General features: G+C 35.1%; 1 protein-coding gene across 3 annotated transcripts in view; it reads right to left on the bottom strand.

The window, feature by feature from the left end:
- Positions 1-553: 553 nt before the first annotated feature.
- The window catches only part of GABRA1 (gamma-aminobutyric acid type A receptor subunit alpha1), a 43,622-nt gene continuing 22,869 nt past the window's right edge, over positions 554-21,306 (bottom strand). For 2 of the 3 annotated variants that reach the window (XM_075510006.1, XM_075510008.1), the window contains 5 exons: positions 19,902-19,984; positions 15,020-15,163; positions 9,214-9,366; positions 6,375-6,577; positions 554-2,858 (listed from right to left, as the gene is read on the bottom strand). In XM_075510006.1, coding sequence (XP_075366121.1) covers positions 2,550-2,858; positions 6,375-6,577; positions 9,214-9,366; positions 15,020-15,163; positions 19,902-19,984 — 892 coding nt within the window. In that variant the 3' untranslated portion in view covers positions 554-2,549. Of the gene's footprint in view, positions 2,859-5,259; positions 5,306-6,374; positions 6,578-9,213; positions 9,367-15,019; positions 15,164-19,901; positions 19,985-21,306 lie in introns of those variants that run through there. The other variant, XM_075510007.1, reaches the window with a different exon arrangement.

The following is a 21,306-nucleotide window of genomic DNA, read 5'->3' as shown; positions in this document are numbered from 1 at the left end:
TCAAGCAATGTGTCATAAAAGGCAGTAACTAAAGAAAACCAAAGTAAAACATTCACTTTCATTATTGAACATTTTTAGCTTTATTATTATAATAGAATTACAGTCTGACATAAAATAAAGAGCTCTTGCTAAACTCTGTAAAGCAATACATGCTTCTGCCATAAACAACCTCTATTAGATTTAGGTTTTATTGCCACATCACTGCACTGAGGTGCAATAAACATTCAATGTCATCTTTTTAAAATTATCCCAGGAGTAAACAGAAACTGTCCTCTATAAGAGTGTATCATTATTTTCAAGGAAGACTTACTATTATTACATGGTTTAGCAAAGCATTGTAAAAAAGCTACATAGAGAATACCTTGTCTTTGATAAACTGTGCAATCAGGTTTATACAGTATAATACTATTGGCATAGACTAACTAAGAGGTGATATAATGCAATCATTGCATAGCAAAAAGCAGACTAGTTAAGTAATATTCACATCTAATGTGCAAAATGCAGACCAAAAGGTAGCTATGAATTGCTAGAAAGGTAAAATGCCCTAAATGAACACACTAGTTTAACGCCAAAAATAACAAGATAAACAAGTACACAGAAGTTAAAGAGCCATAGTTTATTTTTTTCTATACATATATCTACACGTGATACCAGAAGATGAAACATCCCCTTTTAATAAGCTCCAATCAGATAACTTATCAAGTTTAGACAGGACTAAATGTTAGACAATGAAGCATTATTTAGAAAAAAAAAAATCTTCCCTAAATAAAACATTAACTATTTCCTTTTTGTAGATAGAGAATGTCAACTTTTTGATTTATTGAGAAAGAGTTTAGAAAACATTGCCTATGAAATTTGACTCTCAGTAGTTGTTTCTCTGGAGGCTCATGTAGCATTGTTTTAAAATTCATTCGATATCATACGTTTTTTTAATGGATGCTTGCAAATATCCAGCCATTCTTCCCATCTCTTTGAAAAATCTTTATCTGAAATTTTACTTCGAAGAATCAGCAGTAACAATACTAACTAGAATTTTTTTAAAGGGAGCACAATACCTGCAAAATGGACATCTTGTATTTAAAGCCCTTACATATTGTTCCTACAAATATATTGCTACAGTAAAAATGAAATGTAAGTTTACTCAATAAAATCTATTTTCCTGTACATTCTTTTATGTATGACTTTTGTATTTAATGCTACATATATTACATCACTTATTGTAACAGTTATGTATCAGCAAATATAGCAGTAATATACAGATGAACTTCTGTCTTAACAAATATTTCACCATTTTTTACCTACCAAATATAATCCCATACTTTAGTATTTATGCATGACCTGAGCAGACCAGTCATTAATCTAATAGTATACATTGGATGACATTGTCAAATTGCAAGCTACTGTACACTTAACCACTTTACAAATGGAATTAATTCCAAGCACTTTCTGTGTATTTATTTTTTTTAGGCTTTCCAGTACCACTGTTTTTTTTTTTTATTCAGGCTCTAAATATGTTTTATTGAGCATTTAACAACATATTAAGAGCTAAGAGGTGAATCCTACACAATGTTTTAAGAACACAACTTTAAAAAAGTAAAAAAATGTACAATCTCATGCTGCATATTTACATATATTATTTAAATACTATTTTTTGTCTTTCTGCTATCCATAAATCTCAGTCTAAAGCTTCTTTTTAATGTATTGTTTTATAAAAGAATACATTCAACATATCTAGAGCTTGCAAAAATTGTTATTTTTTTTTTAACTCTAAAACAGTGATGAGTAAAAGCTATCTGTAAAAGCATTCAGGAGTTGTTTGGATTACGCAGGTGGTAGAGGAAACTTGGGATCTGCACTTGATTGTGCAACTGGTTTTAAATCTAGTCTAGTGACAACTTAATGCTTAGAACAAGACTGTAGTAAGACAGCAAATTAAAGCATTTGTTACCATTAGATCTTATGTGCTATACAGTGACAAACTGTACCTAGAGTGAGTAATTTCCCTTTTTTTTAAAGACCATTTAATATTATAAGTCAGGTGGTTTGGAATATAGAAGAGAAAAGGGATTAGGAAAATAACGTATCTTATGGGATTCAGCAAATGGAAAGCTTTACATCCTTGAAAAGATTATAAACAGTGGTTGAATAAATGGTACAGTATAGTATGTGCATCAGGAATGTCATAAAGAATATTTTCCCACTCCCCACAATCCTTTGAATAAAAATATCTTTTTCACATACATATACAATACTTTTTGGGGACATTCAGTACTAAGCTATCTACAAATAATTTCCTTTCTTTTTTCATTACCTTACAACTCTTTCTTTCCCATTTTCAGAATCACTTTTCCAAAGTATATAGCTTGTATTTTTCTCTCCCTCACACACAGGTTTTTAAAATATACAGATATATTTTACCTTTTATTAAATAAAGAAACCTTTATTTTCTTTAAGACAGAGGCAATGAAGCAAATGGGAATTACTTTATGTGAAAACAGGAAGCAGTTCCCAGAGCAAAAGACAAAACAGAACTATACGAATAAATGAGGTTATTGATGTGGAGTTGGAGCTTTTAACTGGGGCTCCCGGTTTAAATAGGTAGCCCAATAGACTAAGTTAAAGATTCCAAAAAGCAATGGGAAGGCTATTCTTGATAGTCGATCAATTTTACTGACGCTGTTAAAAGTTTTCTTGGGTTCTGCAGGTTTTGTTTCTGGCTTAACTTCTTTGGGCTCAATCGTTGCACTTTTAGCAATGGTTGCCAGCCCAGGGTCCCTTGCAATATTAGGGGTGTAGCTCGTGGCTGCAGCTGTGTATGTGTTATTTTTTTTAATGAGAGGATCCTTCACTTTCTTTGGCTGAAGAAAGAAGAAAATGTTTTATTCTCACTATCTTCTCAACAGATAAGATTATGAAAAAGCACCATAAAACTTAGCAATTAATTGAATTTATACCACAAATTGTAATAAGCTGTAAGAAAGAAGTTAGTGTCTGGATACATGACTCATGCACAATATTTAGGTGAAGACAAAGAAAAAAATCATCTGTGTTACTTGTATTAGTTAAACCAAATTAGATGATGGGTAAACTATAATGAGGACTTATACCAATAACTAGCCTCACTGATCGATAAAATTACCTTTAATGGTAATCAACAGTGACAAACCACTCATAATTCAATATTCTCTTAATGAACCATGCTTTTTGACCAGGACAAAAACTTTAGAAGACACTGAATTTCTTAATTCTTAACGTTTTCTTAAAGCTTTTTAAAGCTTTCCAATATTAAGACAAATAATGTTATATGATGCATTCTAACACAGTTCATACATAAAAATAGACAATAAAAATATCATGTGGCCATGCACTGAAAGAGTGGATTATTTAATACAATGCAAAGCTGCCAGTATTCCGTTCACTAACGGTTTACACCAAAAGCACATGCATTATGGAACAGAAACTTAATGTTCTTGTTTGAATGTTACAGTTGGATCATAATGGCTAAAATGTCATTCCACATACAGGGACTTAAATAGCTGTATGATTTTTGCATCCACCTACCTATATTGCTAAAGCAAGAATGTATTGAAAATCTTTTAGTGGAGAAGAACTTATTGATGAATTGAAGAATGTCTAGATTTTTCCCCCTGGGTCCTTATGTTTCCTAGTATTCTACTCCTGGTATCTATTTGTAGGAAAAAATCTAAATTTTGACATCTGGGGTTACCAGTGGGTTGTTAAGGAGGTGTAAACAAAAGCATCACTTTGCTCCAAGTTCCTCTGATTATGAGAAAAAAACAGATAACAAAAAAATCCCAAGAACTTAGAAAATCTTTAGGCAATATTTGCCACAAAAAGAAGAGGCAAATGTACCAGTTTTATCCTCTTAGAAGGCAAAAAAAAAAAAAGATATGGCTAAAGAGAAAATATCAGTAGAATGTAGTCTTTATGTCATTTCACAAGATAGCAAATATAATTCTCTGTTTTCAAGAAGCAGCAGTCCCACGGAGGCAATATTTTTTAAAGTAGTCACAGTACTTTTTATGACAGATCAACTACAGATTAATAGCTATATAGGTCACCCAGTAGGGGGGCTTTGGTAAAAAGTTCTTGTTCAAGAGGTGAACGTTTCAGGGAGCAGATAGACTCCTGCAGGATGCTTGGGAATGTGAAGGGAAGCTGCAAAAGCATCAGGGCAAGTGGGGAGAGGCTTGTCGAAGCCTGCCTTGGAGCCCCACACAGGAAGGAAATGAAGGGTGAAATGTTAAATTTCTGCTACTTAGTAAGAAAAGGGATTCACATAATGACTCTGATGTAAATGCTCTTTATTTCATGACAAAAATATTCAGCTTAGCTCGAGGCTAAGAAAAAGCTTCAAATTGTCTTAGAATATTTCTGCTGAATAGGAGAAACAGGTTGAAAAAGAAGAAAGGCGATGTCAGAAAGATTTTTTTTAGTCGTCTGTCTGTTCTTTTCCTCCTGAGCAGGAAGGTTGCTAACATGCTTGCTGAGTATGAAGCCAGTCCTGTTTCCTTCTCAGACAGATACTCTAGTGCGCAGCAAGAAATCCAGCAGGCGAAGAACCGCTTCACAGAAGTCTCAGAGGAGACCCTTTCTATAGATCTAAATGTCGTGAGGACCTGATCCACAGAAAGTCCTGACACCAGTCAGGGTCTTAATATTTCATGTCAAATTCAACTTTATGAAAAAGTAATATGACAGCTAATTAGACCTCTAAATTTTATTAAGTTGTGATGTTCTGTTCACTGTTAGTTTGCCTTGCTTGCCTTTCCTTACGTCTGCAGATAATGCACTCTACCAGGTACTGGTATGTCTTTGCTGACTTATATCAAAGGGCACATAAAGACCCTTACCTGTTAAGGACTGCAAAGCCACAAATCTTCCAATGTTTTAAACAGTGTTTGAATATTGTGTTTGTATTGGTGTGTTTTTGCTGAAAGTGTAATTTTCTTTGAAACAAATGAAATGGCTGATTATAGTAACTATGTTACAAGGTAGGTTATATTAACAAGGCAATATTTAACATTTAAGGATTTTGTTCTATTAACACAGCTATTTTTAACAATAGATTTCATGAAGATGGGAGCACAACAAAGAATCACACAAATTATTTTCAGTGAAAGTATCATCAGTAACTGAAAACTCAATATTCACCAGCAGCTGTGTAGCTCATTACTGTAAGGTTTTTTTGTTACTTCACTCATTTGTTCTACCATACTTTTGTATTAGTTGTCATTGTGTAAATGTCCTAATTTTATTTCTGTTTTCTCACTGACTTATGCAACTAAAATAGCAAAAAAAAAAAAAAATTATATATAGGCATACACTCCTGAATTAAACACATATATTCACGTACCAATGAGTAACATCTGCTTCTCCAAATATTTATTCTGCTGAATCTCTAGTTTGTGAATGTTCATAATAACTAATTAGGCAAGTTAAAACTCTCTTTCAAGATATCTCTCTCTCTCAAAAAAAAACCCAACCCCAAAACACAAAACCCAAATGAGCTTCCTTACAGAAGAAGCTGACATGATAACTCATAGGAAATGGGAAACTTTCTCTTTCACCCCTAAATGTCCTCAACAATTTCTTGATGCACCTGTGATTTACAGACTGGGTCTGATTCCAGACAAAAGGGAGCCTGTGTGATGTCTCTATATTGCATTCAGGGAGGTACAAATCAGGATTGCATACTTCCAACACAACTGTCAATGCTTCCCCCAAAACAAATCACTTTCTCCTAAGGACTAAGAAGTAAAAATAATTAATTAAAAATTAAATTAAATTATATTTAAATGAATTAAAAGTGATATTTCTGTTTTTAAAAAATAGGGAAATGATAGGAGGCAAAAGAAAGGAAAGAAAAAGTCCTGTGGTGATTTATCTGGTCATGATCATAGAGCAGTCCTCCTGAATTCCATGTTGGGGAGCAATATACTTTGGAAACTGTCAAATACAGTAGCCACAAGATTTTTTTTCTACTTTTATACTGAGGCATCCACATTTTCTCTTGCTTGAACATTAGAAAATTAATTGCCTTCCCTTAAAAAAAAAAATACACATTTATCTTCTTTCTGCTCAGTTGCACAAGTCAAAATCTCAGTAAAATTTTTAATTATTAATAGCATTAAATATCATCCAGTATGTCAGTAGTAGTATTTAAGTACTCAATGTCTAAGTAATTATTGTTTATGTGTAGAAATGCTGTGTGCAAACACATGAGGAAACTCTTTTGGAATAATCACTTACTATTCTAAATAATAAGAATTTCTAATGGGCTAAAAAAGCCCCATATAGTGACCAAGCATGACACAGTGTGACCTGTTGGGATGGATATTAAGTGGTGTTACCTTTTCAGGAACGACACTTTTGCCATCCCATGCATAGCCTCTCTTTGTGAAGTAATTCACTGTTGCAAATTCGATGAGTGCAGAAAACACAAAGGCATAGCACACTGCTATAAACCAATCCATAGCAGTGGCATAGGCCACCTTGGGGAGTGAATTCCTTGCGCTGATGCTCAGAGTAGTCATTGTCAGGACAGTTGTCACTCCTGCAAAGCAAACAGTTTTAGTGTCTTTAGATCAGTGGCTGTATTTTGTGCTTCATTTCTCAACTGTTACAATAGATGGGAAAGCATTGTCTTCACCCCTAATCCTTATCAACTTCCCCACCTAAGTTCAGTTGCTAATTGAGGATATCAGATTTAAAGTTCTGTGGAAGTTGCAGGGTCTTCAAAACATCTTATATACCTTTATTCTTTCACATTGTTGTAGTAGGATAATACTTTTAAAGTTGGAATGGAAATAATATTTTGAGTCATGGACTGGATATTACTTTATGCTTCCTGGTATTTGGAGAATCATTGTTGCTGTTCCTTACTCATGCCCTGCGAATTGTCCGACAGATGTAATAGTTTAACATTTTCAATTCTTTCTTGCAACAGTTCTAAGATATTTAGATAGAAAATGAAAAAACTTGTTGTTTTCATTCAGCTTATTTGGTATACGCTCCTTCAAATTTATACTCAAATGCACTAAGCTTTATGTGATATTACATTTATTTGAATTGATGATTTTACAGATTTCTGTCCCTTTATTCGCTGATGCCCTGAAAATAGCAAAGAATTTATGTAAGAACAATGATAACGTAATTTGCATTTCTGATATCAGAGCTTCTCACTGCTGATGAACCTTTTCCCTTAACTGGCCGTAGAGAGCAAGCAGGACTGTATTGAACTCGCTCTGCTTGCAGCTGCTTGAAAAATCTACAAGTGCAGGCTAGACATTTACATCAAATCACATGTCCACAAGTTACCTTGACAACTGCAATGTCATGTATGGAACGTGTCTTGAGAGTTCATCTTTGCTGCACTGAGTGTTAGTGAAAATGTGCAGTGGTCTAAAATAGGCCAAATAATGAACAATGTATTTATGTGCTGGTGTAAAGATCTTGAATTATTAGTGCCTAATGAGAAAGCAATTTCTCTTCCCTGAGGGACAACCTAATCTTGTCTTTGATTCATTACTAGTGAGCTTATGTTTCTCTTACATAGTAGCAAAACAGTATTTATAATTATCTGTGGTACGAAGTGGACTAAAAGATGTAAGTTGTGCTTCTGCATGTATATACATTCATGCAAAATTTTCTGAAATATTGTTTCACTGCCATTAAGAAATGAAAAAGCTATCTTGATACATAATGATGGAGTAAACACAAGACTATTTACTAAATAACTGTCTTCTAAAAGGAAAACTTTCAGAAATGTGTGGGTTCTTGAGCCTGTGAAGATAGCGGCTTGAACATTGTGCAGTATTATATATTATTCATTGTGAGACTAGGAAATTTTGTTCTCCATCTAGGAACAATGAAGTAGACCATTTCAAACTGTGATCATCTGACATTTCTTTTGAAATGGCATGTGCAAAAAGAGGTAAAATAGTTACAATTTCAATAGGTTTGACTACAGAGGCCCATAAAAGTCCCAGGTTAATTCTCAGTGAAGTTGATGATAAAAATTGAGAACTAATTTTAGATGTTAATCTAAACAATATTATGTAAATCAAATTTAATTATACTGTGGTCTGAACCATTCTGCTGTAAACACACATCTGTATATCAACAGAAAGCCTCTACTTGGTTCATGAGGTCTTAAGGCTATGCAAGTTGTGATTGATTTCCAGAGGCACTGGGAAGCTAAAGCACAGCTGTGAAGAGTGCCAGAAAAGGTCAATAAAAATAGCTCTTGTTCAACGAGAGTTTCAGAGTCTGCGTCTCTCAGTATCAGGCCTTGTGACTCTCTGGCTTTGCTATGTCCAGTATAAATGGGCAAATTCTCTTTGGCAAAGCAGGAGGGCCCATGGCACCCTGCCCCAGCAGTGCCCTGAGGTAGGGAAACTAGTGCAAAAGCCAACTCAGCTGGGTGTTCTTCCACCTCCTTCTGCCAAAGGTGTCCAGGTGTCCTATCTGAACGTCACAAAAAAGACTAGGTCACGTAGCAGAAATCTCAGGTTCTGTTTTCTTTAACTGAAGATTTGTTACATCTTTTTTTTTTTTTTTTAATTATGTACTTGACTTGGATTAGTATCTCCAAAGAATACACTAGTTGTTTGTTTCTAATTTTAAGATAAGCATTTGCAAGCAGTGGTTAAAACACTAGGGACCAACTGTATAGAGTCCTTTAGACTGCCTTCTTACTGCATTCGTTGAGTGCATCTATTTACCACTGGAAGCACAATCAATTGTCACTGATTTCAACAGGACACCTTTAGCAGCAGCCTGCAAAAGGGATTGACGAAAAAGATTTTTAAGATAAGAATTTTCAAAGGGCCTAAGGTTGTCAAATGACCAACACCCATTGATTAAAGCCTTTTTGACAATCCCCACCATGAATGTCATTGCCAATGTCAGAAATGTTTTATTCCAAAACTTATTGTTTTGGAAAAGTTGAACTGTAATAGATTGCTTAAGATATTTTTCAGGTCTCTTTTTACAATTAGCTTAAAAGCTTTGGACCTTAAATCAGCTTCTGCTACATCCTCACAATGAAACATGTTAACTATTGTGTACTGCACTATGTCCAGGCTCATGTAGTTCTCCAATATTGTGTTACACATAACTAGTTTTACAATAAAATTTCTTAAACCTATGTGGCTTATGATTGCCAAGCAGTTTATAGGTCTTGCTTACCAAATACAGTCCTTGCTGGAACAGATTCTCTATTAAGCCAGAAGGACACCTGTGACAGTATCACTGTCATGATGCATGGCAGATAAGTCTGGATGACAAAGTAACCAATCTTTCTCTTCAAATGAAAATGCGTAGTCATAACAACATATTCCCCTGAAAACAAGAAAAACAGGAACATTAAAGCTTTTATAGATATACAAATTAGAGGGCTTTATAGGAAGTATTTTTTCATTATACTCACCCCTATTGTAAAAAAAAGTCCTCAGATCAAATTGGGTCAGCTCTGAAGAAAACATTTAATAAAGCAGGTTCTGAAGTTCCACTAATAATACAAAACTAGACAGTTCTGGGAAATGCTAATTCAATTTACATCTTCTCATCTCTGCTGAGTAGTGAATGAAACTCTGCATTAACTGGTGGATGTTTACGCCTCTTGTGAAAGGTCTTATTCCATTAGAAAATGGAAAACCACCACAATATACACATGTAAACATCACGTAAAGACTAAATCAAGACAGGCACTCAGCAGTGTTTCGGTCAGGCCAGGCTTAAGATGTAATTGTTGATGTGATTGCGTTTGCATTACCACTGTCTGCACTTTATGTAATCTGAAGATTAAGTGTTCTGCTAATTCAGTACCTTACTAAATTATTATTCTTTCCTTAAGTAAGTGGACAATGCAAGAATAACACAGAATATTTTCATTAGCACTAACTTTTTGGGTGCTACAAAAACATATGAGCTGGGTATTCTAATTGCAGTTGAAAGGAATCTTAAGTATTTACATAACTCTATAAACCTTTCCTGCCAGAGCACAGCAAATAATGCCTCGTTTCCAGATGATTATTTACATCATTGAAAATGGATTTTGAAAAACAGTATATTCTCAAAAGTTTGGAAAACCTATTGTAACTTTTTTTGGAGTAGATTGATTCTTCTTATTATGCAATAAACATTATCTTAGGAAAGAAACAGGTGGACATGTAACTAACTGGAAATCTCTGTCTAGATTAGAGATGACGTGAAATTACTGTTATTCTGTTTTAAAATGTAGGCAGTTGGAAAGCAAAAGTTGCTCTTCTACAGGAAAAGCTTAAATTGGATTGAAAAACTATGTCTAGACATTGACTGCTTATGCACCGAGCATGTCAAATGCCCTTTTCTTTAATTCAGAGTCTAGAAGAACATTCATTTGAACAATCTTGCTCAATGTATAACCCTGAGGAGAGCTTATAAATAGGATGTGACAATACTCCTGGTATTTTTCAATATAAAAATCAGTAACAAAGGGGGGAAAGAGAGTCAATTATAAACAGAGGTAAAGCAAAGAGTATACAAGAAAAATTTTCTTTCAAAAATAGGACTGGCAGAAGTAGTATAGTGGGCATTATTACTTGAATTTTGTCCACCTTTCTTTAACTTTCACTGAAACAACCTTCTTTTCCTTTGTACCAGAGATTATGATCTTATGAAGGGTGCCAGCCTTGGCTAGAAGAGCCAATAATTTAATTTTATCTACTAAAATATGACGTGGGAAGCTATTTTAATGCAATCAGATATAGAATGCTCACAAAGGTATGTCAGAATTAATTCAGTGATTGTACATGGCAAGCTAAGAATACAAGTGAACACACCACTGTACTCTGAAGCTTTATTTAGCTGCTTAAATTATCAAAGTATTTTTAACCTCTGGAAAATGAGAACAAGATTCAAAGCATAAAGGCAATTAAAAAGGCAGGGATTACTCTCATCTGTTAAGTATTGCAGCAGGTCTGAGCTAGAAGTCAGCTAAAGGTAATGCCATGAGGCGTGAATCAGACAAAGGATAGGCTTAGAATAACAGCTACTGTTCAGTTACAAGGCAAAAAACATGTTTTTAAGTCTCCGAAGTCCCAATGGACTGCAGTCATTTATTAGAAGATAGTAGATCTTTGATGAGATTTATTTAAATAACTGCAGGAGATGAAAGTCCTCCAGTTATTTACTGAATCTTTAGCTTCCCACATTTTATGGCTTGCTTTAATTCAAAAGCATAGCTGCATTCATGACAGCTGCTGATCACTGTCTAACTTCCTAGCAATTCCTCTATAATTCTGTTTTCAAAAGTTTGTAATTCAGCCATAAAATTCCCTACAAGCGAAAATTTCCAATAGCTCTTGAGCAAAATATTTCCTATATTCATAACATCTGATTACTAGGTTTTCACAACTTGTAGCTTATGCATCTTACATTCTCTTATTCTTTTATCCAAAGAAGTTAGAAAGGTGTATTTCTTTTTAGCTTCCTTGGAATTCCTAAAATCTTCTACAAATAACTGTGTTGAGCAGATAAATTTGTTTTTCATTTTATTTATTCCATGAAGTTTAAATTAGTTTATATATATTACACAATAGGAAGCATTTAAAAGTGGTCACACAACTCCTTCATCTATATTAACTTAATATTTCAAATGATTGTCCACATTTGAGTACTTCTAGTGCTCTGGAAGAGTTTGTGCTGTGCTCAACACTTCTGTAACTGCAGTTTTTAACCAGCCCTTAATTCTACAGTATATCACAATCATTAAGTCAAATGCTCAGGTGGTATAAATTAACCTGTGTCCTTAGAAGAAAATAGTTGATAATTCAGTAAAGTTACATCAAACCTATTACTCAGTGTTCTGTAAACTATTTGTAATAAACCCAGTTTATCAGGTGAGCACCTAAAATTAATGTGCATCACATCAGACATAAGGTTTGAGGTGGGGACTGAGTTTTAGCTATAATAATACTTTTTCTATCACCGTAGGTAGGAAGTAAGGCTTTCCTTGCCATTAATTTAAAACAAAGTCTTTCTCATTTACTACTTATGCCACGTAACCCATAGAAAAACTCTTAACAGCAGCATCCTCTCAGCAGATTTACAGAACATCAGAAAAAAAATATACCATTGTGAGTATAAATCCTGATGATTTTCAGTGCACAGCAATGTTTTCAAGGTGGCAAAATAATTCTATGTAAATAGAAACTTGCATGAGCCCTTTAAGCATCTGTTAAGGTGCTTACAAAAAAGATCATTTTAAACTCTGAGTTGATATGAGTCAGTAGTTGAAGAGTGACAGGAATTTTACATATAAGTAAAAAAAGGATGACTCTGCTTAAGCAAAACAGTGGCATCGATAACTATTATTTCATTTACGGAATACTATTTTTAAGCCTGTAGTACCTGCACATTCCATTGCCAGCATAGATGAATAACTATGCTATAAAAGTTTGTCTTTCAAGATTCTCTTGTCATAAAAAAAAAAATCAGTATTTGTAGTTATCTTGTTCTAGATCCAGAAATAAGGATAGCAGATGGCCTACTAGCAAAGGAAGAAATTAAAGAAGGAAAAAAAAAAAAAAGGAATTTATGGATTCACCATATCATTTAATAGCTTTGGGAATGTTTAGAGTAACCCAGTTATGCCCAAATTCTTGGAAAATACATGTCTGGAATTCCAGACAACTCTAAATATCATCTTAAAATTGCCCAAGATGTTTTAGATTCCTCTAACGATCCACAGAATTGGCTGCACAAGAGCTTCATTTTCTTGCCTATTAGGTGCTGAGAACTCTTAAGTGAAGATTGTCTTCAGTTCTTTTTGTCAGATGAGTCATCATCCACAACTGTGAAAGTAGGGAGGGATTTCATAATTTTCATTACATATGTCACATCTTAAAACAGAGATGATCAGAGGACAAAGATGTGCGGGAGGATTCTGTTGAGACTAGCTGCCCACCCACCTGAATGGGGACAAAAGTGATTATTAACCACTTCTGAGCCCCACCATTATTTTGGGGAAGGCAAAGCATTTTTCTTTCCAAAGCAAATCAAGAAGAATTTTTCCTTGAGACACTGAATTTGCAAGCAATAAATGTGTTTCTTCCACCACTGTATACTCTTACTAGGTAATAACTAAAGAGGATTGCGAGTTTGGTACTAAAAAGATTCTTTAATGGGCTTATTTTTAGTTGTGATAACCATTGTATTTAGATCTTTGTAATGTTTTTCTGCATCTAGACAATAGCATCTTTATTTCAGCACATATTAATTATACTGTATTTAACTTTATAGATAGGCAAGGTAAAGAGTTTCTTCAGGAAGAAAAAGGAGGCAGAATTCAAACCTATGAAATATCATGGGCAAAACAAATATTTTTTTGTTTCTTCATGGAAATGTATGAAAAATTTTTACTTATGTATGCCTTCGGTTCTGTTTAAAAATTTATTATCTGCCTTTCTTAACAATTTATAGGGTGCTTCCCATGTTACTATCTAATTACCCTGAACTATATCTGCTATTATCTATTTCGCTTAGATATGTTCCCAAGCTTATGAGTCTCTTCTGATTATCCTGCTGCCCTTACAATGCATCCAGCAAGCAGAGAATTGGTGATGAGTGCAAAAGGGCGGGCACACAGGTTGCTGAGGTCTCTCTGAGCGAGTAGCTTCAGAACAGAAAGAGCAAAGAGCTCAAAATCCTTGCAGTTCCTCACAAATCCTATTGACTTTTCAGCAAAGGGCAGCTGGGGTAAATTGCTGGCTCCACAAAAGTCAATGGCAACGTTTCTAGATGTGGCCAGGCCAAGAGTTCTCCTCTTTTCTTTTTGCTTGTCCGATGCATGCTTCTGTGCTCAATAATGGAAGCAGTGAATCTATGGGAGCAGTTGTGTTGATACTGTTCTTATGCAAAGTGCTTGTTACTGCCATCCTACTTACTTCTTTTTTGATTACATCAACTGGACAGAAGCTTCCAAACAGTAACCTGAATATTGGTCCACTAGAAACTTTTGTCTGTGAGAAATTTTGTTGGCTTAATAGAGCATATGAATATATTTTGGCAAGCTAACTAAAAAATTCAGACACAAATGAGGGTTCACCTTAAATTGACTCACTCTTCCTTAAATGTTCATTGACCTTATGAATGACACATTAGAGTGTTTGGTTTATGCATGCATAAGTGTACTTCTCTAGTTCAGTCACAATGTTAGGTGCATTCAAAGCAATACAACTACTTCTCCTAATGCAGTGCTTCTTTTGGTCCATTGAACAGTCAATCTAGTCAACACTTTGAGCTCTTGTTAATGCCCAATGCTCAGTTTATTACTATATTTAGGTCTTTGTGCCCCTTCCAAATTATTAAAACCAAAAAAACCCCATTACATCTTACATCTTGAAACAAACACTGCAAAGTGAAAAAGCAAAGGTTTTTAGTCAGCTTCAAGATTATAGGTATATAATACCATAAATGTCGGTTATATTTCTGTATCTCAGTAATAGTTTTGGAGTTAAAGCTGGTGCTAGCATTAAGACACCTAAATCCTGTTTGGATGTTCCAGATGGTTTTTAATGTGATGACATTTTTTTTTTCACTCTCTAAACACCTCCTTGAGAACCTATATGCTTTCTTTTAGCAATTTACTTCACTGACTCAAGGAATATGATCTTTGAGGATTCATATTCTTATACTATTTTTTTAAGCTTATATAGTAAGCAGATAATACAATAAGGCTATGAGGAGTGCTTCTTTATAATGTAAATTACTGTTTTTTCTGGCTAGATCTGTCACTATAGAAAGCTTTTTAATGTTCAAATATTTTAACCACCAGTTGAAGTAGGAAAATAATCTCAGGATATGTTATCTTTTCTAGTCATGTTTTCCTAATCTGAAGCTCATATATTGCAATTTTTCTCTCTCACTCTTTGGTCTTTGTATTTTTTCTCCTGCTCTAAATTATGTTTTGGCAGTTAAATATGACCCTTCCCAAAAAACCCTTTTCACAGACCTGTACTGGACTGAACAATTCCAGAGTCCACAGTTTGTCCAAGCAGATCATATTGGTTCAATCGAGAGCCATCTTCAGCCACAACCACTGACCTTGCTGGTTCCCGTGTCCATTCGTACACAACCTCTGCTCTGGTATAAGCATCTAATTTAAAAGAAACACATTGCATTTCAGCTTTGCACCTTCTATCGCCATACGGCTTTGTCAGAACAATGTTTTGAGCAGTAGTTTGAGTATTAAATTCTCTTTAATTATCTGTAGATACCCACAACTAACTTACTGGAACTTTTATCTATGGGAAATATAACCAATTTTATAGGTCCATCCATATGATGATTAGCTAAATATCTGCTGTTGGGCTGGATTAAGGTTGGTCCTCAATGTCATGAAAATATTTCTCTCCCTTACATCATTCCTACCTATGTGAAATCTGAGTAACCAGAAGTAAGAGTGAGATGTGGAATTTCATGGGCATGCGAGGACTATAACTCTTTTTCTAACTTTTAACTACTATCAAGAAAGGTGAGCCCCAGTCTTTCCAATTTGTCATAGTGTGGTGTTGTCTGGGCCACTGTAAGAAAATAAGTCCTTCTCAGGGTGGCTTCAGTGATCTTCTCGTCATTGGCCTGGCTAGAGCTCTCCATTTGGTAACCCCCCACCCTCACACTGTCCTTGCTGCATAACAGGCATAGCAGACATTTCTAGAGCTGCCTCGGCTCGAGTGAGTTTAAATCACAATTAATCTATTTTTTCACTTTGGTTATTTCTGGGAAATGCTCACACTCAAGTTCACATTTATTTGAGTCTTGAACAAAGCAAAAAAAAAAAACCAACACTGTGGGCTCTCCAAACCTGAGTAGTCTAGTATGTTACATAGATAATTCAGTAGCATACTACATATGCCATCCAGGTGTTTTGGTGCTGTTATTAGTATGTTATTTATGTTATTTCAGGAATCAAACTATACGTAAATATTAGTAATCTTAGTCCCATTGTAAAATTCTTCTGTCATTTTGCATAGTCTGGAGTCTGACAGCTCTTACTTTGAGCAGTTAGGGTGGGAGTTAGTTGTCTACATAGAAACATCTAGTGTCATTCTTCACATCTAAAAGCATCCAAGACATGTATGGGACTGAATGTGTGATCAGAACCTACATAAAGCTTGCACCCACCAAAAGCAGCTGGAAGCCAGATGGGACATCTTAGGGCATCTAAAATGACACTAGGCTCCGACCTACAGGATGAGATTTTCCCTTTTTTCAGGACTGGCAAGCAGGAAAGGAGAAGGAGGAATCTGATTCACTTGACCTCATTTTTGAGTTAGTAATTTATCTTATCAATGTAAGAGGTAACAGTTAGTAATTGAAGAGGTGGTGTTGGATGGAGTGTGCTGGTAAATTAATTGCATGGCATTTGATCCTGCATTATTGAAGTGGAAGGGTGCTTTTACCCTCAGACTTCATATTCCCCAAGCACTGTAACATATACATAGCTTTTTGGAATCAATGGTAAATGCAAATCTATGTCTTAACAATTCTGACCTTAAAAATAATGGCCACAGTAAGCACAAGAATTGGCTTGCTAATCTAGTCACATAAAGAAAAAGTGTGTAATTTTCAAGCATTTCACTTGTTCTGGAGCATGAGAGTAGTTTGGAAGAGAGAGGACTGATTTCCTGAGCTGCTGAGAACCACTGGATTGGGTTAGTGGGAAGTGAGTACACTCATCAGTGCTGGAAATCAGCTCACCCTGCCCTGTAACTGCCAGGTTTGGTACTCTATTTAGCTTCTATCCTCAGCTTCCGATTCAGATATTGCATAAATAGCAACACAGCCCTTTTGCTTCTATCACTGCTACTTTCCAGAGTGGCCGTAGTTTTAAACTGACAATCAGAATTTTGTGGTAAGACTTGAGGAGAGCATCTGCCTTTCTGATTTTGTTTTACTGATTTTGTTTTCTGTTTTTTTCTGGGTTTGATTTTGTTTATATTTTGGGGTTTTTTCCTGTTTTTTATTTTTGTCTTTTATGATTTTGTTTTCTGTTTTTGTTGTTCCAGAATCTCTTTAGCATTTGTCACACTGAATTTACATTGGAATAACCTCTAGCTTAAGCTGCTATTTTGGCAAATCACTTTAGCCTTGGAGCTGGGTCAGACATTTATCGGCCTCTACAGTATGGGCAGACTCCATAGGAGACGTGCAACTCCTTCAATATGAGGCTTTTCTGATTCCAGCTCTAACAAGTGATGAGTAACAGTGGAGGACATGGAAAAACTCTTATCCAATTTAATTCAAAGCAGAGCTGAGCAAACAGTACCTTGGAGAGCTACTAAGTGTAATACTGTAGTCTGCACTCAAAGCATGGCTTTCGTGACAATTAAACGTCTTTTTTAGTAATTTTTTCAGTCCATTAAGATGATTATAATGAATTGCTTTAGTTGTTTGACAGAAATGTCCCAAATGTATTTAAATATGATTCCCACTGAAAAAATGGCAATTAAATATAAGAACTGTTCTTCTTCTGTGTACAACGGCGCGTCCCATTTTCATATCTTGCTTGGGTCCAGCCATTTGTCCCATGGGAGATATTTCTATTTATATTTAATAACTAAATATTGCAACAAATATTCTATAATCTGATATTTATGACATATAATCTGATGAGAAGGAGGGGAGAGGTCCAGATTTAAGGCCCTGTTCTGGAAAATGAATTCCCCATGCAGTGTTTGCAGTAAAACCATGTTACAGAACGAACTCCTCCCCATGAGGATCCTAGATTAGAAGCTCACCTGAATTTAGTAGGCGAATGCAAAGTTTCCCTGAAAACTCCTTGATTTTGTCTCATGGCTCTTCCCAGCATTTGGAGTTACTTGTTTTGCTAGGTCCTGTTTAGGACAGCTGGCATGATAGCCAGTTAGTGTTTGAAACAAAAAAATAATGAAAATAGCCTGTAAAACATGACAGACCACGCCTGCACTTTCAGCTTAGAATGCCAGTTATTACCTCTGATTTTAGTGTAAGAAATGGCCTTTCAATCAGAAATATCACTGATTTTTTTTTTGTTACGAAAATTACATATATTATGATGATAAATTTTTTTTTGTAGGATAAAAAGGAAATCAATTTAGATGAAAAAGATACGCAGATACACCTGCATGTCTTTTTGCTATCTCGTTTTTACCTTGTGGTGTGGTTCTGGAGTTGTATTCAAACCCATATTATCTATCCCTTTTCATTCATAATTTCTGCATCTCTTAATCATTTAATCGAGGCAAGATCCTTAGTAATCTGGAAAGCCGTGCACTTTGTGAACCAAGAGTACACTAATCTGGGACACAGTGGGCTAGAAAGAACTCAATGTAGAAAAAAAATGGGAACTATTGTTCAGACTAGGGAGTGTCTGGTGTTTAGGCTTTGGCTCGATGCACAGATGTGGTGACAGGTATCTTATCAAGTCTATAGAAATTCAGTCTAGTAGTTCACATTTGTTCAAAAACTGTTGATGGTTTAACTTTGCATTAGCAGGTTTTATGCACGATTAGCCATCTTCCCACCTCCCAGATCCAGCATGCAGTCTGCATAAACGCTTTAATGTGCATTTCAGAAGAAAGTCAATCCTGCGACCACTCCTGATCTAACTGGGATCTCAGGTGCACCGATCTCCTGTTATTAATCAAGAACCCACTGCAGCTATTTGCCCTATTACTAGCTGGAGTAAGGCTTCCCCCCCACCCCCTTCTGTTTCACATGAAAGATTTATTGGAAGTGCTGTAAGAAAACTTAACATTCAGTGAGTAAGCTATTCTTGTCAGCTATACTCCAAGTTTGTATGAGCTTTTTGTTCTCTAAATCTTATCTAGGAGGCTAGTAGTTCTTTAAAGACAAAACGTCGGTCTTTTCTCATGGTAAACATAGAGCTATTCAGACCAAAATAAATTATCACCCTGTCTGGTAACATGTGAAAAATGTATTGGGTGTTCTGTTTGTTGACTTCTAAAATAGATCAAGCCACTAAGTACCCATTATCAGTGAAACAACCCATTTCTACTAGAAAGAAATAGCCATTGAGGAAACGATTTGTACGCTATTACATCTTCCACACATTTTGTCTTCCTTGTTTGTGTTGAACCAACCAGAGTAAAACAGCTCTTCACTTTTTTTTTCTTTAACTTAAAGAGTGGTAGGGGGACTATATTTAATTTTTGAAAATATTATGTTTAGCTTTATATTATGTTTGAAAGTATCGGTGTCAGGTTGGTTGTTATTCAAATTAAAATTTTGGGGGAAATTCTCAACTTACAGAAAGCTTTGTCAGTTATTACACTGATTTCAATTACATTACATTTTGTCTGGTATGTTCTCTAATCTAAGGTTACAAATGCTGCAAGTGTAGGACTCTATTTGGACATTTGTGAGATTTTTCACTTCCAGAAATGTTGCATGATTGTAATATGAATGTTTTATAATCTTATGCAAAATTTTATTCTAAATGTGCCAAGACTATGGCAGGGGAATTGTTTTCACCTAAACCAATTCAGTTATCCATGGTCTGTATTACTTTTCTCTAACATTGATTTTGGGTCTTAACAAAATAAAGCAACTATAAGATTAACAGCATTTTCTATGTGACAAACTACTTTCCTAGATGTTTAGAGTACTGTCATTTTTCTCTTTTGTCAATGTCCAGGCATGACATTGGAGGATATTTAAGACACATAGAAGAGGTTCATTATATTAAATATAAATATATATAAGAATAAAAATACAACCCAGCAAAAAAAGTGAAAAATACACAAGATTAAAACCTTGAGGCTTTCTCAGTTGCAAAATACTTTTGTGAAGTGGCCTAAAAAGGGAGAAACCTCAATTTAAAATAAACTTACAGCTTCCAAATTTCAAGGGGCAAGCATGTGCATCCATAGGAAAGTCTTCTAAATGCATTGGACATTCTGCTCTCACAGTCAATCTATAACGGATTAATGAGCAAAAGGTCACATTTATACTAGTTTCACAGAAATAGCAAACAGGCTTCTATTAAGACACATAGAATACGTATAGCATAATATCTGTTAGGTGATTAATTAGCAGCTAGAATGGGACCTGAATTGTCTGGCTGGGGGTGCTGACAGGCATGTGTAAGAAAAGCAGTGCGACTGGCTCTGCCCCTCTACCATGTTTCACTGTACAGCAGAGATGTGCTCAGACTTCTAACTTGGTGTGAGGATTAAAATCTATTAGAAACTGAAATTGCTTCCTTGCTGCCATCATTAAATTGGCACACTCTGGATGCTCAGACATTTGCTGAAATCATTTTGTTGCTATCAGCTTGGATGCAAACATGTTTCTCAATAAAAGAGATTAAATAAACTAGAAACAGTCACATAGCACACATCAGCAAGGAATGAACAATAATACTTGAATACTAGGCAGAAGATTGCATTAAGGCACTTGCAAAGGTGAGCAAATAGAAATGGTTATGGTCAAAAAAAGAGACATATGTGAACAACATGCTGCCAAGATAGTGTTCTTGTGGATTAAATCCCTAACAGCCAAGCATTTAGGAAGACAAGAAAAATTCACCTGGACCTGTATAACTACCAGCCAAGCAGATTCTACCCTAGCCTCGGCAGTCTTGAAAGATGTTGCAGAATAAATTTAACGTATTTGACAGGCTCCCAAAAGCCTGGAGACTTTGTTTTCTCCAAGTACTTGTACTGCTTTTAAAAACATCTTTAAAATTATTAAAAGAAAACTCAGGGTTCACCTACGTACTAAGCTATCCATCTCGACTTTGAGTCAACAGAATCCCTTTATACCTTGCTTGATTCCATGGGAGACATAAACAGGGGATGTGTAGCTCTGTAGAGGCAACATACCATTTTTTTCATTGTTTAATTTGCAGTCTTTTAATCCAGAATGTTTCCATGACTGTGTATCATCGTTATTTCAAAAGGATTTATTTAACTCTTCTGCTGACAACTGGATAGCTAAAGTTCAGTTATCCATGAAGAGAATAACATATTTCCAGTAAGAGTGGTGCCAGCACAAAAATATTTTTTTCTCCTAACTTTCCAAATGCTTTAGTGAATTGTTTTTCTTGTTATGAATGGAATAAGAAATGTCTATTTTTAGACTGTCATGCTCTGTATTCCCAAGCACAAGAAATATGAAGAATAGGCAATGAATTCTCTGTGCATCTGCTAGTTCTTAGAATCTGCTTTCTATAGGATCCAAAGATTAAAGACCCTTGTACACAATCTAGTAGACTAGATTATATTAAACTTTCAG

This window comes from Mycteria americana, chromosome 8, assembly GCF_035582795.1.
Source record: "Mycteria americana isolate JAX WOST 10 ecotype Jacksonville Zoo and Gardens chromosome 8, USCA_MyAme_1.0, whole genome shotgun sequence".
NCBI classification, from domain to species: domain Eukaryota; kingdom Metazoa; phylum Chordata; class Aves; order Ciconiiformes; family Ciconiidae; genus Mycteria; species Mycteria americana.
The sequence above is the reverse complement of the archived record's forward strand: the minus strand, read 5'-3'. Positions and strand labels throughout refer to the sequence as shown.